This window comes from Ursus arctos, unplaced genomic scaffold (genome assembly GCF_023065955.2).
Source record: "Ursus arctos isolate Adak ecotype North America unplaced genomic scaffold, UrsArc2.0 scaffold_7, whole genome shotgun sequence".
NCBI lineage: Eukaryota > Metazoa > Chordata > Mammalia > Carnivora > Ursidae > Ursus > Ursus arctos.
Window position 1 is genome coordinate 13,176,206 of NW_026623089.1, and position 27,470 is coordinate 13,203,675.

Consider the following 27,470-nt stretch of genomic DNA (forward strand, 5'->3'; position numbering starts at 1 on the left):
CCTGACCCTATTCCCCTTTCTGTGCACCAGGGAACCAGTACACCCCCTTCCAACCCCAGCAATTCGGTTGTCATGGTACAGATTAATGACCATGGGCTAGGGAGTTAGGCAACTTCTTTTGCCTCTCTGCGCCAGCGTTTGTATCTGTAAAATGGGTGGGGGCTAACAATAACCTTCTTTTAGATGGACTCAACACACGCAAGAGCTTGACTGTTCATCTTCTGATCATCTGGCAAATTCATCTCACTCATTATCCCTGCTCGTCCGGTTCTTTTACTTCCTTCTCATTTAAATCTCGAACATCCACCTTGGTGGTAAAGTTAGTTTGCATCTTACGCCGTTTTTCTCCGTCCCTCCTTCCCAGGCCCACCCTTCGCAGACGCAGAGCGTCTGCTGGTTGGATTGACGGTCAGCGACGGCGGTCTCTGAGGCAGTTCAGTCCTGTCCTCGGCTTGGGAAGTCTCCGAAAGGCCAGCTCAGATCCTCTGCGGCGCTGCCCTGCAGGGAAAGCAGCCTCCAGCCCATCTCTCAGGGGCGCGAGTGGAAGAACCACACTGCAGCAGAGGTAACAAGCACCGACCGCGGCCAAAGCGGGGTGGGGATGGGCGCATCAGAAGGTAACGGGAGGACCGGGATCAAGAACGCGCCAAGCCATCTACGCCTGGCCTCCTTATCCTCCAACAGTGGCCCCAGTTATCTCCCCGAATCCCCTCCGCGGCTCCAGAAGTGACAGCCACGTGGACCGCGGGGAAATGGAATGCTGGCGTGGGGGGCGGGGCTGGAAGGGCGCCCGGGAGGTGAAGAAGGACCCGCGTACGCGCGCCCCGGCGCCTGGTGCCAGGCGACACCGCCGGGAGCGAGCACGCCCCTGACGTAACGCGCCTTTCGTCCAATGAGCACAGGCCGGAGGGAGTGTCGTTCCGCCCCCTCCGCCCCGCCGCCGCCGCCACAGCAGCTGCCTCCGGGAGCGTCTGAGGAGTCGCGGGCCGCTGCAGGCTCAGGCGCCGCACCGCGCCTGCCGGAGCCGCCGGACGAGGCCCAGGGAGCCGCTCGCCCCAACCCCGCCGCCCGATGTCCTCAAGATGGAGGCAGCGGGGGCGGCGACGTGAAGAGAGCGGCGCTGTGGGCGCGGGAGCAGGGGCCCGGGCGGCTCGGGCGGAGGCGGTGCCGGGATGGGGCTCCTGCTCATGATTCTGGCGTCGGCCGTGCTGGGCTCCTTCCTCACGCTCCTCACCCAGTTCTTGCTGCTGTACCGCAAACAGCCCGAGCCGCCGCCGGACGAGGCGGCCCGCGAGGGCGACGGCTTCCGCTACATCAAGCCGGTGCCGGGCCTGGCCCTGAGAGAGTACCTTTATGGCGGCGGCGGGACTGAGGAGCCCTCCAGCGGGCCCCCCGAGGGCGGCGCGACCCCGGCCCCGGCCCCTGAGACCCCCGCCCCGCCGACGCGGGAGACCTGCTACTTCCTCAACGCCACCATCCTGTTCCTGTTCCGGGAGCTGCGGGACACCGCGCTGGCTCGCCGCTGGGTCACCAAGAAGATCAAGGTGGAGTTCGAGGAGCTGCTGCAGACCAAGACGGCCGGACGCCTGCTGGAGGGGCTGAGCCTGCGGGACGTGTTCCTGGGCGAGACCGTGCCCTTCATCAAGACCATCCGGCTCCTCCGGCCGGTGGTGCCCTCGGCCAGCGGAGAGTCGGACGGCCCCGAGGGGGAGACGCTGCCCGCCACCTCCCCCGAGGAGCTGGCCTTCGAGGCGGAGGTGGAGTACAACGGGGGCTTCCACCTGGCCATCGACGTGGACTTGGTCTTCGGCAAGTCCGCCTACCTGTTCGTCAAGCTGTCCCGAGTGGTGGGGAGGCTGCGCTTCGTCTTCACTCGCGTGCCCTTCACCCACTGGTTCTTCTCCTTCGTGGAGGACCCGCTGATCGACTTTGAGGTGCGCTCCCAGTTTGAAGGGCGGCCTATGCCCCAGCTCACCTCCATCATCGTCAACCAGCTCAAGAAAATCATTAAGCGCAAGCACACTCTCCCGAGTTACAAGATCAGGTGAGAGGGAGGGAGGTGGGGAAAAGATACCCCGCAGGCGCGGGGGCCTAGCTGCCGGGAATCCGGGCCTGGGCGCGATGCGGCTGCCTGCTTGGAATGGGAAGGGCAGAGGCTCAGCCCCAGCCCCTGCTTTTCCGGGCATCTCCCCAACCCTGGCCGGACAGGACCCTGGAGGAAGGCGAGTAGTGCACACATTCTTTGCTTCCAGAGGGCATCAGTATGAGCCAGAAGCCTTCTCGCGTGTTTGTGTGCACTCAGGGTGCTGTCAGCGCGGGTAGGAGCCGCATGTTGAAAATGGAAGGGCAGTACCCCTAATGCCCAGGAGTCGGCTTGGGGACTGGTGAGAAACTGTTCCTGTTTGTGGTTGCGGCATTGAGGGCGGTTTTGCAGCATCACCTTGACCACATTGAGAAATTGTTCCTGGACCCAAAGTACAGGCGTGAGAAAGAAGTGTGCGGATAGCCCGAGGCTGTTGTATTTTGCAACTGCAGGCCAGTTTTGCAGTGGCGCTTTGGCAACTTTCAGGGCAGACATGTAGTAGTATCTGTTCTAAAGGAATACTTTCCCACAGCAAATGGAAAACCAGTTGGGAGCCTATACATATTGTAGTTCTTTGTAGATTTTGTGTTAATGTCATCTTCCCCATTGAGGTTCTGTAGCACAGACCTAGATTCTGCTCCTAATGTGTCAACGCTGGCTGCAAGTTTCTCACACAGTACCTGAGATCGCCCTGCAGATGGAATTTTAATGATAGTGATTTTAACTTTTTAAAGCTCTTCTGTATGTAGCTTAATTTTACATAGTATACTGTTTTGATTAATGGGCAAGAGTTTTTTGTTTTTGTTTTTGTTTTTTTTTAATATAGAAGAAGTGGAAGGGGAAAGGAAGTTTTGTAGGGAATAGAGGCTTCATCTACTTTCGTCTGACTTGTTGGAAGTGGAAAGGGTCATAGATGGCTGTTTCTTCGAAATCAGCTGAATTTTTTATGTCACTTTTTGTCCTCTAAATTTCTGTTCATTAAAATGTTTGACTCTTGGATTTTGTCCTTCCTTATAAAACTGTGTCAGTCTGGTATTTGCCTTACCTAGTGCCCTCTAGTTGCATATTTCTAGACCGCTGATTTTCTACCAAAGTGTCAAGCAACAGTGACCCAGGTAATCCAGGGATATTTTGTTTGGGTTTGTGATGGATTATTGACTTGTGTATGTGGCAGATATGCCTTACTAATTATGTTTTGTTTAGGCTAATAGCATAGAGTGACAGCTTAAAACTGTTGAATGGCAGGAGAAATTTATTTTATAATGGATATATTTCCATAGATTTGCAGAGAGTGGTGAACTGGTTGTTCACTGTGTTTGATTTCCCATTCTGTGAAGTAGAACGTACTTTATGAAAACTACTCTTTAAGCTTTGGAATGTAAGTGACTAAATTATAAATGAGTTCTGTTATTTAACCAGTGAGATGTTTGTTTATAGCAGTGTGTTGCTAAGAAAGTAATGGAAAAAAGTTAACAGATTTTGGTATGCTGCTGTTTTCTTGGTAACTTTCAGGTAATAAAATTTGACTAAGGTATTATTTGGGGGTTATTTGCAGAATAGCCAGTGGCCGTGAGGTTGCATATCATTTTGAGGGGTTTTTTGTGTTTTTTGTTTTGTTTTTTTTAATGTAGACTTGGAATTCCGTTAAATTGGAAGGAAATTATGAATAGCAGTTATGGAGACATTAGTAGGTTTTATTGCTTTGAAGGAACTTTATCATCTGTATCTTTGAATAGCATCACCATTTAAAGTACAACAAAATTGCTTTCATTTGCTATATCTGAAGGGATTTTTTTTAAAAAAACGTAGCAGGTGTCTGGTTCCAGTTTTAAACTTTACACATTAAACGGTCACCTCCAGAAATATACAGGTTTGTGCTCTTTATATTAGAGGGCGTTTCGGTGGTAAATCAGTAAATACTAACAGCTTATCACTTAATCTGCAAATGTTTGTTGTACACCTGCTATGTGCTTATTATAGTTTAAGTGTTGGGGCTTCAGTACTGAACAGCCTCAACCATGTGGAGCCTAAAGTTTAATGAGAACTCGATTAGCAGTACTTAATATGATTTAACTAGAATGTGATTGATTGATGGGAGGGTTGAAGTAACTAGGCAGCTGATTTTAGTTAAGTAAAAGAAAATAATAGACGTGTGAGGATGAAATGGGCTGCTCCAGGAAGTGTTGGGTTCTCTTGTCTATGTAGCTGTTCTGCCAGAAGTATTTTAAGCTACTGATATTGTGGAGCGGATTCAGATTTCGGTTAAGAGAATGAGTTAAAGTACATTTAAGATGTATCACAATTCTCATAATGAGAGTTAAAGTAGCTATTGTTTACCCTTTTATATAGATGAAGGAGTAGTGCTCAGAGTAGTTAAATAACTTAAAGTCACACAGCTGTTCTGTAGTGAAATCCAGCCCTGATAAAGCCAGAGCTACCTTTTTTCCTTCAACTCTGTCATCTTGTTCTTAAGGTTTTGTTTTTTGTTTTTTAAAGTATGCTATCAATGTAACATATATATGGAGGCACCTTTGCAGATCAACTGAGAACTCTGAGAAGAGTGTAACTGAAGATTTTTTTTTCTTAAATTGGAAATTTTGAGAGCAGATCCTTTAAAGGTTAAATCTTTGGTTGCTGCCCCACATAGTATTTCTTTTTTAATCCAGCAGATTTTGTTTCCAAATAGAAGGTCTGCTAGTTTATCCTTTTTAGCCATCTAATCTACTTAGAGCTAAAGCAGTAAAGAAAATTGTATTGAGTCTTAGGATCCTTTGGCACTTTAATTATTATATAACAGAAATACCTTGCCAATTAGCATTGTTGTCACTTCTCCCCACCCTTTATTTGTTTTTCCATTTCGTGTTGCTGAAGTGAAGGTAGCCTGTGAGGAATGCCAGTTCCTAACGTCTCATCTAGAGATTCAAAGGAGTTCAAGTGGTTGCTTTCTAAGGATTGTGATGATTAACATCTCATTTTACCCAAATAATGTAGTTTGTAAACTATATAATATTTTTTTAAAAATGAGTTATAATACGTATACATTTTTTACATATTATAATTTAGTTTTACTAATGTAATTCTAAGTTCATCTCCCTTAAATGTTGTTTTGAATTTTTTCCCTAAAGTATATACTTTAAAATAGTAAATTAAAGTCCTAGTATTGGGGGAGTACCAAGTTGTTGTTGTTGTTGTTTTTAATTAACCCAAAAATTAGTCTTCAGGAAAGAAAGATTGCCACTAATATTTGTGACTACATGGAGAATCCATCTTCCTCCTGAAATCTAAGTTATAGTCCGGGGGAGTTTAGAATTTAGGAGTCGGATACTTGAGATTCTTGATGCTTCTCTTTCTAGACTGTTATTGCTGTGTTTTAGCATTGGTTGCATACTGGAAGGCCAAATTCAGTTTGCAGGTACTTTTTATTCGGCCTCACGGTATTTTTGTTGTTGTTGTTTCTTAATTGCCAGTATTTAAAAAGGGAAGATTTTGCATGATTTGGATTTCTGCCTTCTCTTAGGAGACGTTGGAAGATCTTGTTGCACCAGGCCTGCATTCCTTATAGCAATAACAGGATGGAGAGAGAGGTCTGGTAGCAGCTGCAGGAAGTTCTTAGGCATAGTTTATAGTCCCCACCTACTTGCTAATGGTAGTTGTCTGGCCTAGCGTGAATTTGAGATCCTTCCTAAATAGGGAGTAACACTGTTGCTAATCAGTGAAAATGGGAAGAATAAATAGCTGAATAGTAAAGGACGGTAATTATTAGCCTTCTTTAAATATTATTATCTTTCAAGAGACTTTCATTGAGCAGTTTTATTTTATAAAAGACTTCGGTATAATGTTGAATTTTTAAAAAATCCCTTGAAACATTTTCCATTCTCAGTACAGTGATAGTAAGTACCTAGTGGCTGTTTTTCACTTGAGTGTGGTGGATTTTTGCTTTAGTGTGAAGTGGGTCATTAACTATGTAAGCGCATACTTCTCTGATCTACAAATAAGGAGACATCTACTTGTTGATATTTGAATTTGATGAATGCATGTGAAACAAATATCTGGGAAAAACTTCACTCTTCAGGTTCATGTAATATCCTGTGAACATGGCTGTTTTTGTCATAACTGTTCTGTTCCTTTACTCCTAAAAAGCATTGTGCTATACATTTTTGGAAATTTTTCAAATACTCCTACCGACTAGAGGATCAAGGAAGACCACTGTCCCACCAAAAGCAAGGACTGAGCTGTATTTAGTTAGGTAGAGCTTTTTAGCGTTTTTTATTTACCTGTATCTTCTCCAAGTATACCATTAATTTAAGAGAACTAAATTAGGCTTGGTCTGGAAAGCCTCATGCTCTGTAATGTGGTTTGTAATTGAATTGTTTTTGTTTGTTTGTTTTTGTCTTCTGAGATGAGGAAGGAAAAACATTTACTCTTACCATTACTTACAGCTTTTTCATTTTACTGATTATTTGAGGTAAAGTTTTTTTTTTAAAGATTTATTTATTTTAGAGAGAGTGTAAGCACACGAGTGGGAGGGGCAGAGGGAGAGGGAGAGAGAATCTCAAGCACACTCCACGCTGAGTGGGAGCCCAACCCAACACTTGATCTCATGACCCTGAGATCGGGACCTGAGCTGAAACCAAGAGTCAGACACTTAACCAACCACACCACCCAGGCACCCTGTAAAGATGGTTTGAGTAATCATGTCTTTAAAACTTTCAAAGTAAATATACTGAAAGCTGACAAAATCATTTCAAGTGTCAAGTACTGTGTTTATTCACTTACTTTTCATACACTTTATATGGACAACTTTAAAAAAGTGTCTTAGGCTGAAAAATATTTTACAGTAGTTTCCAAAATCCTTAGTGATTGTAGGAATCATAGTTTTACTTACTAATGTTAGTAGGAAACATAACCTTTGATACTTTGAGAGAGGACAGACAAGGACACTGTTGTATCACTGTAGCTGTTCTGGAGTAGTAGTAGTAGCTAATTTTTTTTACCTCTTGTGCTTTGATTTTCCTGCTGCTCAAATGAATATCTATATAAACAGAATTGAAAGATCATTGTCTTAGATAAATAAAATCATTTTTAAAATACTTATTTTCTGTTAATAACTGTTTCCTGAAGACTAGCATACCTAGTGTTATGGTAGGTATGGTGAAGGATAAAAATGGTTATAGTATAGTTCATGCTCTTAAGCTGGTTAGTCTTTCTGGAGAAAACAGAACAATTGAAGCTCATTATAATGGAACTTTGGATATATTTGAGACCTTCCGTTTTGTGAGGAACAGGAAGAGGAGATATCAGTATCTCTGCTGATGACTATGTTGTATAGTATTTTGTGACCTTAGGTCCTTGGTACACCTAAGTGTGCTCCCATTAATGCTGGTTTTACTTCTTTCAGGCTGGATTTTCTTAAGCTTTTTTGAATTACTGTGATTTGGGCATTTCTAATACTTAGATGGAAAATAACATATTGATAAATTAAATCTTTGTTCTAGAAATTGGATTCACACATTGAAGGGAGAGGAGTAATTATGAAGAGACTGTTAGATTCTCATGAGTAACGTGCATGTCTGCTGGCTGTCCAGGAAAACCCCAGTTAGTTCCTAGAAATAGCCAAAGCAGATCATTATAAGGTAGATTGTATGGGAGGAGCATACCTGCTGATCAAACACTTAATATTTATAAATATCACTAATGATTTATCATATGAGGCACAGGCAAGGATAATAAAATCAGTTTGCTAACTGTATGCCAGGGACTGTGTGGGCAGTTCTGTACACCTGCTGCCTCAATAGTTAAAACTACTGTGTGAGAAAGTTTAGTATCTCATTTTTACAGATGTGGCAACTTGAGACTTAGACGGGGTTAGTGACTTTCTCAAAAAAAGAGTCTGGGCTCCCAAAGCTCATGCTGTGTTATTTCTGTAGTGGTAAACCAACTGTTACTTTAAAACAAGCTGGTGTTAGTCCCTTCAGTTAAGAATGATTTTTACATTTTTAAACTTTACATTTAAAGTTGCTCAAAGAAGAAGAATATGAGACAGATCATACGCACCCACAGATTCTAAAATACTTACTACCTGGCCCTTTGTAAAAAAAATTTTGCTCTAAACGTTTAAACAAAAAAACCCTAAAAAAAAAACAAGATAAAAACTATGCTTAAATGCCTACAAAAAAAAGAGCAGATGTACATATATGTTGAAAGGTACTTTTAAGCCTGTTTTTTGAGGGTTTTATCTTTTTGGATTTTGGAAAGCTAATGAGAACTGTGGCTCTCTGCAGAAAAATGCATAAACAAAATTTCATGTAATTTCATGAAATTTATAGTCCCCTCAAAACCTGTCTAGGGTGCTTAGACTCCAGGTTGAGTAATAAGCACAGACAGAAGGATACAACTTTGTTGCCATAAAACTAACATGGTTAAATATTAAGCACTTTAATAATTTTGTTGGCCTTCTTAGAAGCTATACAGGACTCATATGGCTCAGGCATTCCAAAAAATCTCTAAGGAAGACTAACCAGTCTCTCCCCCCCCCCCCCTTAGTAAGATTCTCTATAGCAGTCTGAGGCTTTTTGAATCAGTTGTTCAGTAAGAATATTTGACATGTAAAGTTAGAGTTCCTTCCACTCAATACCATGTTTAGAAGTTAAATATTGACCTGACATTTCTTCCTATCAAATTCTCTATTTTCTCAGAACAGTGTCACCAGGAAACAAGTGCTATTAAATCCCTTTGTTCCATTTCTAGAGTCATAGGACCTCCCGACACTTGGCATGGCATCGGAGCACATCATACCTCACTGAAAGTCGTAAAGCAACTACCTAGTTATTAGTACAAGTTTTACAGAAGTTTAGTTCGAAAATGTTTCTTGCCAAATTGCTTAGACTTGCATAAAACTACATACTTAGTGTACTTATACCAGAGAAAATGGAGTACGTGTTAATTATTTCAGATGAGTGGAACTGCAGGTGCTAAAGAGACTGTCACTCCTATTGGAATTATCTTATTGTTTTGGGTTGAGGCTATAGAGGAGTATTTAAATTGTCTATTCTAGTCAGTAGAGCTTTGGGGTAGACTTTAGCACTCTCCCAAGCAAGAGCCCTTGAACAAGAGGCCTTATCTTCCCTAGTCTCAGTTTCCGTATCTGTAAAATGGAAATGGAAATCATATCCATCTAATTGGAGGTATTAAATGTCACATATATGATATCCACTGAATAAACATATCTTCCCTTTAGTAACTAATTGAATATACACATTTATTGAATATCCTACATCTGTCAGACATTTTACTCAAGATATGTCAGACATTTGCTAGGTGACACATTAAATTTGTTTACCCTTTTAAAGGAATGATAAGCTCATTGTAAAAATTCACATAGAAAATATGAGATATCAAAGTGAAAAACCTACTGTAATATCTTAAAATGGTTAAATTCAGGGACTATTCTTCTATACTTTTTCTTAAATATATTCTAATTTTTTATTAATAAAAACAGGATCATCCCATTCTTAGCATCTTGCCCTTTTTTTTTTTAACTTTATCTTGGCTTTTCTAAATATACCTACTTCATTTGTTTTAACAGGTTCTTAGAATTACATTTTTCAGAAGTACTGTAAGTGAACCAATTCCTTATTGATTCTTTCATTTTTCTAACTACTATAAATAATGATACCATAAACATCCTTCTACCTATATCTTTGTAGATATTAGGTTTTTTTCTTCCAGTGTTTCTTCAGGCTGTTTTTTTGGGTTTTGTTTGCTATAGTTTTTGCAAATGCTTAGATAGTATTTAGGAACATAAAGAAGTTGAAAATGTACTTCTCTCCCTTTTAATTTCATCCCCCAATATAGTCCATGCTAAGTTTGGCATGTACACCTCTCTCTGCTCAGACACATACTCAGGCCTCTTGCCTGCTGAGGAGGTTCCTCTCTCTTCCTCTCCTCCTCCTTCTCCCATCATCTCTCCCTCTTTCCTTAACAGTAAAATGGGGGAGTATATTATAAATGTGACCCTGCAGATTGGTTTCTGAGAGTAATACAGATATCCCTCCTGGCAGTTTGTATGGGTCGAACTCATTCACCACTTTTTTTCACACCTGGCCGCATCTCCAGCTTTGACCTTATCTTCTATAACTCTTCCTTTCGCTTAGTCTGTTCCAGCCTCCTGGCTGTTCTCACACTCCATGCGTACGGCCATCACAAGGGCTTTCCTAGTTTTTCTTTAGGAATGTTTTTCCCACAGATAGCCAAAGAGCTCACACCATCATTTTCATGTCCCTGCTGAAATACCATCTTTTGACTATCCTATATGAAAAAGCACGTTAGCCCTTTAAATGCCAGAACTATTTTTTTGTATAAACTTTTTATTGACATATATATGTGTGCGTGTGTTTGTATATGTGTGTCTGTGCCTGTGTACATAGAAACTGCCCAAATCCTAAGTGTATGCTTGATATATTTTCACAAAGTGAACTCAGCTATGTAACTGAAGTGCTGGAATTTTGAATTCCGTCTAATGAGCTCTCTATTTGAATTTCATAAACAGAGGTACAGAACATATTTTAACCTTTTCTTTAAATGATGGAAGGTCGTTATTATAAACACAGGCTGCTGATACATAACCTAATTCTGATTGTAAAATCACTGTTGAAGAGGAGTGCCTCATCCCTTTCTTTACACACACACACACACACACACACACACACACACACACAAATTATGCCGATTTTAAGTCTCCAGCAGTTCACAATGCTGAGTTAAGGTCTGTTGGCCACCTTAGGGGCACCAGCTCTCCTCTCATTTCCACAAAAACAAAACACGAATGTGTTTGCAGCCTTCTCTGACACTCCAGAAGCTGTGGCTTTTAATTTCATGTTCTTAGGAAAGGTCAGTATAGAGAAACTGTAGATGATCCTTTCCTTGGACTGATGTAGAATAACAGTAAAACTAATTTTCACTGGTCTGGTACATAATCACCAGTTTTCATGAAACCAGCAGAATGCTTTAGTACATGTATTTCTTTCTTCTCTAATCAGCACATTGGGTATTTATGCCCATGAATTCTTCATGTATTGTTGGGAAAATGGAGGTGATGATATGGTGGGTAGAGTACTGAGATGTCTGTGCTTTGGTTTGCATAGCTTTGAGAAAAGAGCTAGAAAATGTCCCACTGCCCAGCATGATTAGTTCTTGTTGGTATGTACCTAAAAATAAGAATACTAGGGGGGCGGCTGGGTGGCTCTGTTGGTTGAGCATCTGACTCTTGATCTCAGCTCAGGTCTTGATCTCAGGGTCCTGAGTCCAAGCCCGGTATTGGGCTCTACAATGGGCGTGAAGTCTACTTAAAAAACAAACAAGAATACTATGATTAGCACAGTAAAAATGTTTTGGTTGGGCTTTTTCCTTTGTACTAAGTATCTGTATGCATACTTGGTTCAGCGGTAAGGTACATTACCAGTTAAACACATATTTGTGTCCTCAGTATGTTTGGAAATGTTGTTTCTTGTAGGATCAACTCCCATATCCTACCTGTATAGTCTGCAGTTAAAAGTGACTATTGTTTTTTGCTTTAAAACCTTAAATAATAATAATGAGGACATATTTCTGTTTAGTAGCTGGCTACAAAAATCTGTATTTTAAAAAATAACTGTGTTCTGTTCTTAGATACAGCCATTTCGTGCAGACATCAATATCTACTAAATAGTGCATCTGGTGTTTGTGTTATATGCTTACTGTCCTTTTCACACAATAGTCTTTCATATATACTTGATTATACTCCTACTCATTACTAAGGATGATTGTGGTTGCTGACTACACAGTCTTGCTACCTTAGTTATTTGGTCAAGCAAGTAAATAATTCAGAGCTTTTAGTTCTGTGAAACTTGCTCTGGCTGAAGTAAGAGCCATTCTATTATAGCTAATTTCACTATATGGTAATCATTTTTATAATGCACTGAAAACCTCATTTTGTTCTTACTATAAGTATAATATTCTGTAAGATTTAGGACAGGTGATGTCTGGTCTGTTTTAATATTTGGAAAGGTCATTAGTTCTCAGTATTTAACTCTGGGTTTTAAACAGGACTAAAGCGCCAACTTCTGACATGGGAAGAATTTAAATGTTTGTAGCAAACTAAGTGTCCTTCATTTACTAATTACTGGAGTGGCATATAGTACAGATTGTATTTAGTTCAGGCATTTTGAAATTAGTCAAGTTTAAGGGGAAAATTCACGACAGTCTTAGTCTGTAATATAGTCCATGAATATAATTTGTCTAAATTACAGGCCAATTTTTAGCAAATTGTTTATTTAAAATATTTGATTAAATTATTCAAAATGTTTGGATTTTTTAGTGCTATAGATTGAGGATTTGGACTTGTTATTCCGAGAATCATGCCAGGCAACAAGCATTTATTAGACCAGACTCTGTGGTAATAATTGTTGGAGCCTTGGGGATACTCTATGCTTTTAATGGTTTCACTTGAAAGTAACTCAGCCTCTTTGTCTTGAAACAATAGGATTAGATGACCAGGAATTTCTCTTTTACTTCTGGAATTATCGATTTGTTGATTTAGTGTATTTTTAGGCAAGTCATGCAACTTGTTATTTTTAAGACTGAATGAAATAAAAATTAGACTTTTAAAATTTCTTAGAAAAAGGGATTTTGTAATTATGAGGTGGCATTATTATTCACTTACCTGTTATTTCTGCAGAGGTCTTATGTAGGGATTTCTCTCAAATATGCAAGTACAAATCATCTTAAAAATACTTAAGTAAAAATTTAATAAGTTCCAACTTTAGGTAAGAGAAGCAGAGATACAGATAATATTAAAGCCATTTCTGTTCCAGAATATGCTTTGCTACTTTTATTTGGATAGAGAAAAAATTAGGAGAAAGCTGGGCACTTACATAACCTTAAAGTATTACCTTTTCTCCTCATTTCTCTTGTTCAGATCTTTTGCTGTTCCTTCATGTCTTGAATGGAGTTTTTGTCTATTTGATACATCTGACTGGCTTAATATCAGACATCTGTATTATATACTTCATTGTTTATGTCTTCACCATAGTAGGGAAGTGATAATTTTGCTTTAATATGTTTTCTCTTTCCCCATCCACTAGACTTCAGAAGAGAGTCAGTTTACTCCGTAAGTGTTAGGTACCATCTTTGTCCAGGGCACTATACTCTGTAAAGAGAATTAGTGGTAAGAGGGAATAAATAAAACAGCCCTTCCTTCGAGATTTTTTTTTTTAGTCTAGTACTGAGAAACAATGTACTTAAAGTAAAATAGTGGGTTAGAATTTAAGAATTGCCATGATAGCTGTTAACCTTCTAACTTAAGTGGTTTTCAGAGTGTGGCTTAGGGACCACTTTGGATCTCCAAGAACCTTGCAGTAGGGGTCTGCCATGTCAAAACCATTCTCATAATAATAGAAAAATGCTACTTGCCTTTTTCAGTGTCATTCTTTCACAAGAGTACAATGGTGTTTTCCAGGAGTTATGTAATATATGATGACATCATCACCCAGACAGCAAATGGAATATGTATTCTTGTATTTAAAATAGTGTTTTTGGGGGGGCACCTGGGTGGCTCAGTTGGTTAAGCGTCTGCCTTCAGCTCAGGTCATGATCCCGGGGTCCTGGGATCCAGCCCTGCGTCTGGCTCCCTGCTCTGCAGGGAGCCTGCTTCTCCCTCTCCTTCTGCCTGCCCCTCCCCTGCTTGTGCACACGCACGGGCGCTCCCTCTTTCTTTCTCTCTCTGTCGAATAAATAAATAGAATCTTTAAATAAAAATAAAAGTGTTATTTTTTAAAGATTCTATTTATTTATTTGAGAGAGCATGCACAAGGGAGGGGAGGCAGAGGGAGAGGAAGAAGCAGACTCCCTGGTGAGCAGGAAGCTGGGGTGGGGGGGACTTGATCCCAGGACCAGGATCATGGTCACCACCTGAGCCACCTAGGTGCCCCTAAAAGTGTTATTTTTAATCTGTAATGTGGTAAATGTGTGTATAAACCACATAAACAATTAGTCTTTGGATTCCTTAATTTTTTAAAATGTGTAGGGGTCCTTTGAACAAAATATTTGAGAACTGCTTATCTAATCTCATTTATTTTTACCATATGGGAAGGAGGTACCCCTGTTGCCTCCTTTCTGAATCAGCTTTAATGAGCATTACATACATACATTATTTTCAATTGATTTGTAGTATTTACATCTTGGTGTTGTATGGAGCACAGGTTTGAGTGGATCCGTGGCAGTTCTGATTATGAAAGCCACTTGAACTTCCTCATCCTTAGTTTCTTCATATGTAAATAAGACTTACAATGCTACACATTGTTATGAGTCATGAGAATCAAGGATGTAAATGAAAGTATTATATCCTTCACAGATGTGCTAGAAATCAATAAAGTAGTGATTTTTGTATTCTTTTATTCAAAGTTGTCTGTTGGGGCAGCTGGTAGAGAGGAGTAGGAGTTTGGATTTGAGGACAGTTCTCATGGTTCTGCCTTTTCTTCCCCAGCTTTGTGAAAGCTGAGAATTTCAATTTTATTGATCATAGGCTGTGGTAAGGGACCCTCCCATGTGAGTTGTGATGAACATAAAAAGATAGGAGATTTATCAGACATGGTCAAAAGGATTACTTTGGTTGCCTGAGTGGCTCATCTCATTTGATACTGTATCTCTCCGGTGCATAGGATATCAGTTAACATTGAACTCAAAGGTGAGTTCCATTATGAGGGACCTGCAACCTCTGTTATCACTCTTTTGTTCAGTGTGTATATAAAGCCACATCAGAATATTGTGAAGCATTTTAGATCTTGATTCTTCTATGCAGAATTAGGAGCTTGGATAAAAGTGACTGTTTCATATTAAGTAGAGGGTAGGTGGATGCTCGGGGAGAAGTTTCTGTAACCATGTTTTTTGTCCTTATTCTTATTAGTTTCATAACTATTCATGGGTACTTTTTTCTCCTTACAAGTACAGGAATTAAAATTGCTTTCCCAAGTATAGACTCTGTCAGCATGGTACACACCCAGGAATTCCATAAATAGAACAATTCTCCATAGGTTTCCATAAGTCAGTGTCACTATATTCAGCTTTAATATATGCTTTAGTTAAAAAGCTTAATGTTGCAGAGGTAGAAAAGTAACACCTAAGGTAGGGAGGCATACTGGCCATTATTAGTTTCCCTGCACTTGCAAGTTGATATCCTCAGAAAGAACACAATTTTTAAAAAATCAACTAGTATGATGACTGAAATCATGGCCATGTGGAATCTAAAATCCAAGGAAGGCCAACAGCTATGACCTTGAACATCATATTGGTGAAGGCCATCTCCTGAAATGGTTCTTTGTGGAAGGGAAGGAGTTTGCTCTGTGGTGTCTCTAGGAGACCAAACTTAAAATAGATAAATAGGAAGTTTGATGGGAAATATTTCTAGAGCACCTCCCTGTGCCTAATGCTTTATGTGAACCTTCTCATCTAATCCTTACAATAACCCTGTAAGATAGATAATAATTACTATCTTACTTTTACAGATGAAGAAACTGAGGCTCTCAAAGTTGAAATCGCTTGTCCGAGGTCTTAAAGCTAGCAGATGTAAGAACCAAAATTCAAAACCAAGCACTGACTCTAAAACCTATGTGCTGAACACTGCCTTAAGCTGCCTTGTCAAAAAGAAGCTGAGGAGTAAGGGATGCTAAATGCTTTTTATTATTTCACATAATCCTTAAAACAGCTCTCTCAGCTGGGTGTAATTATTATCCTCCTTTTTCATATGAGGAAACTGAGGCTTAAAGTCAGAGTATACCCAAGGTTATGTTGCTAGGAAGTGGCAGAACAGGATTCCAAGCCAAGCTGTTCAAGCTCCAGAGTCGCTCTTACCAACTACTCTCCAACAGCTATCATGTATGTTTCTTTTCTTGAGGCAACTCACGATTTAGTTGGGAGGAGGGGGCGGTGTGAGGGAGAGCTAGAGAGAAATCGACAGGTAAACAGGGTGATTAGTGCATAATAGAAGTGTGTGTAAGTGCTTTTAGAAAACAGGTGAGGAAGTGATACTAGGTGGAGGGGACAGTTTACAGAGAGGAGGTGACTTTGAAGTAGAATTTGAATGGTGGAAGGAGCTTACCATGGGGGACTAGTTATGGGATCACAGCGGTTAGCAGGCGAACAGTCTCTCAGGAGAAATAATATAGCAGTACTAATCTTGGTAAACATGGAGGAGTTTGGTGCATGAATTGTCTTTTTAATGTAATATCAAATTGTTTAAGTAAAATTGAAAATTTGCAACTTAGTTTCATGGTTTACTAATATAGAAAATTAAGAGATTTTGAACCACTCATACTTTGTTTTCTCTCTAGCTTGTATGTAGTTTTCTGTTAGTGTTCCATACTTTGTATAATAATGTGCTCCAGAAAAGTTATGGCCAATTGAGGTTCTGTAATCATACTTAAATGCAGCAGGGGAACTCATTATTTAAAGGAATACTAAGATACCTCTGAAAAATGATAAATGAAGAAACATTTTGAAAATAATCACCCCTGCTTTATCTAGTTTAGGTATTTGGTTTAGGAGAATTCGGAGCACACTTAGATTTTTTAGTTCCTAATGTGAGAAAGCCAAGACTGTCAGACTGAAAGGCAAAAACCACACAGAACTCCCAACTGCCTCTTGAGAACTGCTTGTTCTACTCTCTTCCTTAGGCAGGATATAGTGTTGTTTGTATTCCTAAGCCCGAACGAAGACTATAGTCTCCGAATACCTAACTTTGGTCTCTCTGTTCTCAAGTAAGCACATTTGTGGAAAGGGATGAGATGACATTTGAGCTGACCAGTTAAAGGATAGTTTATCTTTAGACACAGGGAGATGGGATAGAAGTATAGTGTTGGTGGGAAAAATAGCAAAGGAACTGAATCAGGACATTATATGGTTATAGGGATTCAGTGAGGCAAAGGAGAAGCCAGTTTAATAAGACTTTGAAGAAAACCAGAATTTATGTGTCCATTACATGCCAGGCAGGAACTCCGCTAGGTGTTTCACATGTATGAACTCCCTAAGTCTTTGTAACAGTCCTATGAGGTAGCTTTTTATTTAAAGAAACAGCAGGCTTTTGTTTTGGATTTTAAAAATACTCTTTTTTAAGAAGAGGAAGCCTAATTTCAGAAATCGCAACCTTCTAAGTAACCAGTGAAATTCTGAGCCAGGCCAGTGGGCAACAAAAAGCAATAGTGGAAGAGACATCGTAGTAGTGCAGTAGAGGGGAACAGAGGTGGAACTGATTAGCTGTGAGAAGGGAAAGAGTAAAATATAACTGCAGGTTCCCGAGTGTCTATGAAATCCACAGTGCCAGTAAGAAAATAGAAGAGGAGCAAGTTTGAAGAAAAGGTGTCTAATTTACTTTTGGGCATCAATATATATAACTTGCGGAAACAGTGAGAGCAAGTGATGTTGCTAAAGAAAGTATAGAAGAGAAAGGAGATACGAAGAGAGAACTGAAGTTTTAGTATGCAGAAAAACCTCTTCTAATTCTTCGTTATGGAGAATTTCAAACTTACTCAGAAGTTAAGAGTTCAGTAAACCCCCATAATCCATAGCAGACAGTCGTTAACTTATGGCCACTTTTGACCATCTCTGTCTCCCCACACTCCCCTCCCCTGATCATTTTGAAACAAATCCCTAGGAGTTGGGATTGTATGATTCTAACTTCTGTGTTGTTTTCAAGACACCCTCCCTCCTTGACAAAGTCTCATCCAACTTCTGCCTGAGTATTCCTGGAGATAAAGGTATGCAGTGCAGTGAAACAGCTGTGCCTTTTTTTTTTTTTTTACTTGCTCTAATTGTTAGTAAGGTTTCCCTTTTATTGAGCTGAAAACTTGAGCAGATTTATTACTTTGGCAAAGACACACAAGCCCATGCTGAAGTCAAGAGTAGATTTAGACCTCAGACTATTTTTATATTGGGTTTGTAGTAAACCCTCTTTCTCTAAAGATCACAGTGTTTGCAAACAGTTTTACTGCTGCCATGTGATGGAGATGTCACCAGCTGGCATTCAGGGTGCTTATAGAGCATTCTTGAAGAAACATCTTAGAGAAAAAACCTATTTTAGACATTAAAAAAGATTCAGATCCACATACGAGAAGAAGGCTTGGCTTCTCTCGTAGGTGTAAAATTTAAATACTGTATATTTTTAAAATGTTACCAAAGTAATGTACATTTTTAAATTAAACATGGTATTTCTTTTAAACTTTTACAGAAATACAACTCACCCCTTAAAATGCGCACTAATTATAAAATTCAGTTCAGTGCATATTTACAAAGTGAACAGAAGAGCGTTCAGAGCAAGCAAATAGAATATTACCAGTGGTCAAGAAGTCCTTCATATGCCATCCATTCACTACCCTCCCTGCTCTGCCTAAGAGTAGCTACTATCTTGGCTTCTGTCGCCATTGCTTTGGGGTTGGTTTTTATTATTTTATCTGTTTTTGAACTTTATATAAATTGAGCCGTACTGTATGCACTCATTGTTTTTCTAGATTCTTCATGTAGCTCAGCAGTACCTTTGTGAAATTAATCCATGTCATTGTGTATGGATATAGTTCATTGTGTTTGCTGTGGAGTATTCCACTGTGTACCTCAGTTTATCCCTTCTGTTGTTGATGAACCGTTGGATAGCACTGTTAAGAATATTCTTATACATTTGTGGGCATTTCTGTTGGATATATCTAGGAGTAGGTTTGCTGGGTCACAGGTTATGTATCTTTTCAGGTTTAGTAAATATTGCCACAGTTTTCAAAGTAGTTCTAATAGTCTACACTAGCAGTTTCACATCTTCTCCAGCATTTGGTATTGTCTTTCATTTTAGTTAATGTACATAATTTAAAAATCAAATAAAAAATCAGGGGCGCCTGGGTGGCACAGCGGTTAAGCGTCTGCCTTCGGCTCAGGGCGTGATCCTGGCGTTATGGGATCGAGCCCCACATCAGGCTCCTCCGCTATGAGCCTGCTTCTTCCTCTCCCACTCCCCCTGCTTGTGATCCCTCTCTCGCTGGCTGTCTCTATCTCTGTCGAATAAATAAAAACAAAATCTTTAAAAAAAAAAAATCAAATAAAAAATCAAATATAACAGAAGGACTTAAATGAAAGTCAGCAGTCACTTCCCAAAATCCTCTACTTTCCTCACCTAAGTCAGACTTTTCAGAAGCAACCATTTGTAACTTTCCGTTTTTAACAGCTTTTAAGAGGTACTGATTAAGAACACAGATTTGGGAGCCTGACTGCTTAGATTCTTATTTTGGCTACACTGCTTACTAGGTGTATAACCTTGAGCAAGCTGTTTAACTACTGGGTCTCCATTTCCTCATCTACAAAATGGGGGAATTATGGTGCTCATCTCATAGAATTGTTTAAAAATTAATAAATGTAATACTTTGTATATAGTAAATACTCGGTAAAGTTAACTTTGCTAATTGATTATGGTGTTATCTCTGTATTGCTCAACAATGTTATATGGAGGTTCTTGATTTAACAATTTCAGACATTGTCTATTGATTAACTTCTTTCTGAGGTAGGTAAGGATTTAGTTAGGTGATGCCCTCTCTCACCTTCCCTCTGCCTTCTAATCTAGTTTTTTTGTTTTTTTAAAGATTTTATTTATTTGTTTGACATAGCACAAGTAGGGGGAGCTGCAGTGAGAGGGAGAAGGAGAAACAGCCTCCTCGTTGAGCGGGGAGTGCGATGCGGGGCTCAATCCCAGGACTCTGGGATTATGATGTGAGCTGAAGGCAGACATTTAACTGACTGAGCCACTCAGGTGCCACTCCTAATCTAGTTATGATCATTGTTTTCAATTCATAAATTGAACTACATGCTTATTTATATATAATTGATAACATTTATGTTCTGTTCAGAGTTGTCTTCTTTGACTGGTCTATGTGTTTACATTGTTACTATGTCTGTATGATTTTTCCTTATTGTAGAGCTACCTAATACCCAGATTTAAGTTTCCTTCACTGTATTCCAATTTCAAAATCTTTGTGCCATTCAAAGCAGTATATCCCTATAATCAAATTTGAATTCTTTTTTACCTAATTGCCTTTACCAAATTTTCAAGATTTAAATGAAAAATTAACCTCTCCCTTCTCATTCCTTCTGCCTATCTTGTCAGTTCCCCTTATTTCCTAGAGATCTTCTTGGAGCCTTCTTCACCTGTTCCATACCAGGCTTCTCTTGGCTTGTCACTTACCTGTCTTTTGGGTGTAGGATATCATTGTTTTCCTGGACTTGGATCCACTGTTTTCTGGATCACTTTCTTATTTCTTGCTTTATGCCCTCATTTTGCTGGCATTTATTTTCATGTAACTTTTTTTTAAAGATTTTATTTATTTATTTGACAGAGAGAGATAGCCAGCGAGAGAGGGAACACAAGCAGGGGGAGTGGGAGAGGAAGAAGCAGGCTTCCAGCGGAGGAGCCTGATGCAGGGCTCGATCCCAGAACGCCGGGATCACACCCTGAGCCGAAGGCAGACGCTTAACGACTGTGCCACCCAGGCACCCCTTCATGCAACTTTTTAATAAAGGATGCAGTCTCCAGCAGTCTGTTTGTTTTCTTCTGAACTTGTTTCCTTTTCTGTGTGAAATGAAAAAATGATTTGCACCTGTGTTTCACCATGTTACTTTATGGATCAAGAACAATAATATATGTGAAACCATGAGTGTCTTTGCTGGGTACCTTCAGTCCAGGTTTAGTGCATTATTCCTGCAGAAAACTGGGTGGCAATCAAATCAACCTCAGGGACTATAGACCAGGCTCTGGAGTTACATTTGAGTTCTGTTGTCGACTGAATTGTGTTCCCCCAGATTTGTATGTTGAAGCCCTAACCCTCAGCGTAATGGTGTTTGAGGTAGGGCCTTTCATGAGGTAATTAGGTTAAGTGAGGCCATAAGGATGGAGCCTTAATCCAGTAGGACCAGTGTCCTTTATAAGAAGAGGAAGAAACATCGGGAGTGTATGTGCAGAGAGAAAAAGCCATGAGAGGACACAGGAAGAAGGTGCCTGTCTGCAAGCCAAGGAGAGAGGCCTCACCAGAAATCAAACCTCTTGGTACCTTAATCTTGACTTCCAGCCTCCAGAACTGTGAGAAAATAAATTTCTGTTTTTTAAGCCACACATTTTGTGATATTCTGTTTCAGCAGCCCTAATATAAGTTTGCAGACTAATATAAGTTTCAGTTTTGGCTTCAGTGTATAGTATTTGTGAGACCTCTAAGACCTGCTTAGACCTGCTAATGCCCAGTTTTGGGGTGATGGTAAGGATTAAGTGAGCAAATGAGGCGTTTAGTCAGTAGCTGGTATGGTAACTGTTTAATAAATCTTTGTTTTTCATAAGCCTTGAAAGGGGCTATAAGTTATTTTAACGGAGCTGTCATTTATGCTTTTGTTTCTTATTTAATCAGATAATTCTAAGCAAGCATTTACATATCAAAGCAACAATAAGAGAAATTCTTTCTGGATAACTGGGTTGGGACTTTTTTAACAGTTTTATTCAGGTATAATTCATATTCCATAAAATTCACCTATTTAAAGCTTACAATTTAATGATTTTTAGTATATTGACAGATACATACAACCATCACCACCGTCCCTCTTAGAGCTGTTTTATCACCTCGAAAAAGAAAACCCCCTACCCTTCAGCTGTCCTCCTCCTAACCCTCCTGGTACCCCAACCCTAAGTACTAATGTACTTTCTGTCTCTGTAGATTTCTCTATTCCGGATTTTCATATGAATGGAATCATATGATTGTGGCTTTAGAGCTTACTGCCTGCCTCTATTACTTCTTTCACTATTTTTTCCTGTCCCCTCCCTCTCCCCCTCTCCTCTCTTTCCCTCCCTTTGGCACTCCCATTATGTGTGTGTTGGTGTACTTAATGATCTCCCACATTTCTCTAAGGCTTTGTTCATTTTTCTTTATTTTTTTTCTTTGTTCTTTGGCTTACATAACCTCTGTTGCTCTATCTTCAATTTCACTCCTTCTGCCAGTTCGTATTTATGGTTGAGAGCCCTTTTGGTGAATGTATTTCAGTTACTTGTTTTCAGCTCTGGAATTCCTACATTTTTTTAAATATACATAATTCCTATATTTTTATTGATATTCTCTATTTGATGTGACATTGGCATAATACCTCCCTTTACCTCTTTAATTGTGCTATTAAAATTTTTTGTGAACATATTTGTAATGGCTATTTTAAAGTCCTTTTCTATTAACTCCAACACCTGGTCATTCTCGCTGGCAGTTTGTGTTGCCTGCTTTCTGTTTTATGGGTCAGAAAGAATTCTGCTTTCCTGATTCTTTGCATGCTTCATAATTTTTGTTGGAAATCATATATTTTAGATAATATTGTAGCAACTTTGAGCACTGGTCACCCTTCCCAGGGTTTATTTGTTTTTTAGTGATTGCCTGGGTTGTTTTAGGAAGTCTACCCTCTACCCCCATTGTGCCTATTGTTTTCACCAGTACCCTGGGGCATGTATTGTTCTACCATCTAATCCAGTCAAATTGTGGCTTTGAAGGAATCATTTCTGAGGTCTGTGTTTGATATTTGTTCTGACCCCAGGAGAGATCACCCAGCTCTCTTATTTCTTGTAAACTAGGCAGCCTTTATTATAGGCTGTATCTTCATTAAATCCAAGAATCTCCTTCCAGTTGCCTGACGTCACAACCTCCATTGTTCTTAAGAGCACACTTAGGTTTGAGCTCCATATTCTATGGTAAATGAAGTTAGTTCCTTTGGGAAGAGATCAGGAGCTTTTTTCATGGCATGTCTTTCCCTTTCCAGCCGCCTTAGCAAAAATTTTGAGCCAGGGCTCTGGAGCTGGGTGTGGAACAATGGCAGACTTCTCTGTGAGTGACACCCCCACTCTAGAAGCTGGGTGCAAGGTGGGGGAGAGGGTGGCTGCAGCCTGAGGTACTACAGGCTTGCCTCTCTTGGCATATAACCGTTGTGTCCTGAGCCAGAGCAAAGATGACCAGGGCACTGTGCCCAATGTGAAATCTCCATTCCACAGATGGGGGCAGGGTCAAGGAAGGGAGCGCCCATCTCTTGACTGTGCCTGCCTGGAATTTAGCCTCAGTACTAGGTAGCAGAAGGCTGGATGAGAAACACTGCTGTCCTGCTCCTCTGAGGAAGTCTCAGTACTGTGACTCCCTTTGACTGGGAGCTGGAGGTGAGACTGCTTGTATTCTTGGCTGCAACAGTCGAGTGTGGAATCTCTTCCTTGCTGAGCTTGTGGGAGGAAGTGGTTTTGGTTTAGGCATCAGAGACTCACACCTTTCTTACCAAATTTTTGTAGATTTTCTTGAATAGAAGTTCCTTCATTAAGCCTGGTATCCAAGATCTACAAAGAACTTCTCAAACTCAATACACGAGAAACAAATAAATCAAAAAATGGGCAGAAGATATGAACAGACACTTTTCCAATGAAGACATACAAATGGCTAACAGACACATGAAAAAATGTTCAAAATCATTAGCCATCAGGGAAATTCAAATCAAAACCACACTGAGATACCACCTTACGCCAGTTAGAATGGCAAAAATTGACAAGGCAAGAAACAACAATTGTTGGAGAGGATGTGGAGAAAGGGGATCCCTCCTACATTGTTGGTGGGAATGCAAGTTGGTACGGCCACTCTGGAAAACAGTGTGGAGGTCCCTTAAAAAGTTAAAAATTGAGCTACCCTATGACCCAGCCATTGCACTACTGGGTGTTTACCCCAAAGATACAGACATAGTGAAGAGAAGGGCCATATGCACCCCAATGTTCATAGCAGCGTTGTCCACAATAGCTAAATCGTGGAAGGAGCCGAGATGCCCTTCAACAGATGACTGGATTAAGAAGTTGTGGTCCATATATACAATGGAATATTACTCAGCTCTCAGAAAGAACGAATTCTCAACATTTGCTGCAACATGGACGGCACTGGAGGAGATAATGCTAAGTGAAATAAGTCAAGCAGAGAAAGTCAAATATCATATGATTTCTCTCATCTATGGAACATAAGAAATAGGATGATAGGTAGGGGAAGAAAGGGGTAAAGAAAGGGGGGGTAATCAGAAGGGGGAATGAAACATGAGAGACTATGGACTATGAGAAACAAACTGAGGGCCTCAGAGGGGAGGGGGGTGGGGGAATGGGATAGACCGGTGATGGGTAGTAAGGAGGGCACGTATTGCATGGTGCACTGGGTGTTATACGCAACTAATGAATCATCGAGCCTTACATTGGAAACCGGGGATGTACTGTATGGTGACTAACATAATAAAAAATCATTTAAAAAATAAAAGAAAAAATCATAAAGAAGAGAAAATAAAAAAAACTAATAATTTAAAAAAAAATTTCCTTCATTTGCTCTTTATCCTTAGGGACATTTCATAGGCTTTACGTGTTTTCTTTCTGGTTTTGTTTTTATTTTAATAATTCCCACCAGTTTTATTGCAGAGGGGATCAGCGGAGCTCTTCATGCTGTCATTTCAGAAGTTGATCTTTCTGGGTTGGCTTTTTAAGGCTTCTGCAGGAGGAAGTACAAGTAGCTTGTTCAGGGAACTCGAATGAGAAAAGAGTGACATTTTTAAGTTGATAGGTTAACAGAAGAAAAGGTTCATGAATTCTGAAGAAGGATAATGTAGGATGGGAAGGTAAAAGGAAGGGGTTAACTGCTGTATTGTTTAGATTTCTTTATGGGTTTGGGGATACTTAAAGCCTTGGACTTAAAAATTTTGAAAACCAAGGGGCCTGAGAGAATGTGAATGTATGGATTTTATTTATTAGCTTGGTGAACAAATAGCTTTATCCCACTGTTTAGTGTGTTATTTTTAAACGGAGTTCAGTTTGTGATTTTAGTGTAACTTTTGTGCATAAACACTTTTAGCAAACACTGCTAGCAGCATTAATAAACCAAGTTAGATTTTATTCCGTAGAACACTGAAGTCACACACCTGTGGGAAATGTTTTTATTGAATTTTAAGTTTATATATGACAAAAGTTGATTGATAGAGCAGCTGTGATTTAGCTGAATTGTTATAGTCAATGATGGTTGTGTATAGTATAGTGATCTTTGTAATGTTTTATGGAGTGACAGTGATGTGTTCTACGGGAGCCGTAAGACTTGTGTGTTGAAAGTACTCAGCTACAATAATGTATTAACATAATAGATTTAGTTCCTAATTTTTTGTCCTTTCAAAAATTTGGTGCCCTTTTGAATGAAATGACTTAAAATGCAAATTAAGGCACTGAGGAGGACTTTCTGCCTTCCCCTTAATTCAGAAGCTGGAGGAAAGCACTGAACATTGTTTGTATACCTACTTATCTTTCCCTAAAAAGTTTTTCCTTTGATCCTGTTCATTGGGAAACCGTAAAACAGTATTTCTCCCCCTCTATCAATATCTTTCAGTATAAACTGCAGTGGGCTATTCATATATTCTAAATGTTTATTTCATTTTTAGTGTGAGTTTTTATAAATCAGCTCAACACATACTTGAGTCCTGATGGTTTGCATGAGGGGTACAAACAGTGTGAGACCAGGCCGCATTTGAGATTTCAAAGCATAAATGCACAGCAATTTAAGTGACTGCAAAATAAAGAAAAGTGAAAGCAGTGTGTGTGCTCTGCTGTGATCTAGGACCTAAAGCCAATTACGGAAAGCATTTAGGATTTGGCTAGGCTTTGAGACGTAGGGAAAACATTCAGTTAGTTCAAAAGGCCTGGAAAGCAGGAACGTGCATGGTATCTTCAGGGTACATGAGGTGACTACGCTTTCTCGATAGGAAGGTTTCTGATAAGGATCAATGCCATTGGAAAGATTAATTATGGTGGACCTTAGATGTGAAACAAAGAACTTTTGACAGTCTGTTTTTGTGTGTAGTTGGTGAGAAGCCATTGAAGCTGCCGTGTCTGGTGACACAGTGTGTAAGGTGAATTGAAAACTATAGGCCCCTGAGCCCAATTTTCTCTTCATTTTCCTTGTCCTTTGCTTTAATGAAGGAGTTATGGATTGTGTTTCAAATTAAAGGTTTTAAAGCCTACAGTTCATAACTCAGCACAAGCTTCTCCATGAAAACCAGAGTATTAAAGAATAAGCACATTCAGGCCTGAATTATTCATAGGTAACTGAAGTGTTTGGGCTTTGATGTCGTCAGACTAGCTTGAATTCTAGTTTTGCCAGCCACCGTGTAACATTGAACAAATCCTTTAACTTATGAGGCTCACTATTCTCATCTGGAAAGGGAAGCTAGTTCTATCACCCTCTCAGGGTTGTGAATATTACATAAGAGAAAGCTTGGAAAGCTCTTAACACACTGCCTGGCAAATAGTAGACGGTTCTGATGAATACCTTTGCTACCATTAATTGTTGTTATTATTAATCATTATCATGTTACTAATTACTATGAATTCTATTGTTTCCAGGAACAGTGCATTCTGAATTTTGATCTTCTTCTATAGAAACACTCTTCCCATCTGATCCACAAAGAGTTGCTGCCCTGCCCCCACCCCACCTCCAAGTTTCAGGGTCTAATGGTGGTTTTTAGATTTTCTTTTTCTTCTGAGTGTCCTGCCTTGTCAATGAGGGCATGGCAAAAAAGACCCAGGAAGTCTGGGTGCCGCAGAGAAGACACCATCTGCTGCTAGTTGTAGGGGAGTATGATAAGCTTCGGATTTTTAGGGCTCATGCAGTATTAGGTTTTTGTTTTATGTTGCTTTCCTACAGGTAGTTTTTGTTATTACTCTTTAAACTGTGGTGTTTATTGTCCAAAAATTTAGACTTATCTTTACTTTTCTCAGGTTTAAGCCGTTTTTTCCCTTCCAAACTTCACAAGGATTTGAGGAAGATGAAGAAGAGCATATCCATATACAACAATGGGCGCTTACTGAAGGCCGCCTTAAAGTTACATTGTTAGAATGTAGCAGGTATGTTCTTTGTTTAATTATTGCTACAATGGGAAAGAAAGTGCAGTGAAAATATATTTAAGCATATTTGTGTTTGTTCCCCCTTTGTGTTAATTTATTACGCATGATCTGTAAATCTTTAATCATAAATTTCATAAAACTAGTCCTTTCCAGCTTGCAAAAAATATAAACTGTATTTTAGAAAATATTCTGATAGGATCATTCAGTAATTCTCAGACTTTTTAGATGCTTGATGCTCTGTTGGCATATTTCTAATTTACTAACTACTGGGGAGCTATTTAGGGTATAACATTTTTGAGACTTGTATGTGATAATTGGAAATACCCTGGAAAGTTGCAAAAGCAGACTTAGAAAGCCCTGTGATTCTTAAAATTTTAGAGCTGAAAGAGATCTCAGAAATAATCTTGCCCAGCCTCCTTATTT

General features: G+C 39.8%; 1 protein-coding gene across 1 annotated transcript in view; it reads left to right on the plus strand.

Moving 5' to 3' along the window:
• Positions 1-939: 939 nt before the first annotated feature.
• PDZD8 (PDZ domain containing 8) overlaps positions 940-27,470 on the plus strand; it is an 83,394-nt gene continuing 56,863 nt past the window's right edge. The window contains exons 1-2 of the mRNA XM_026494223.4: positions 940-2,044; positions 26,922-27,047. Coding sequence (XP_026350008.1) covers positions 1,173-2,044; positions 26,922-27,047 — 998 coding nt within the window. The 5' untranslated portion in view covers positions 940-1,172. The remainder of the gene's footprint in view (positions 2,045-26,921; positions 27,048-27,470) is intronic.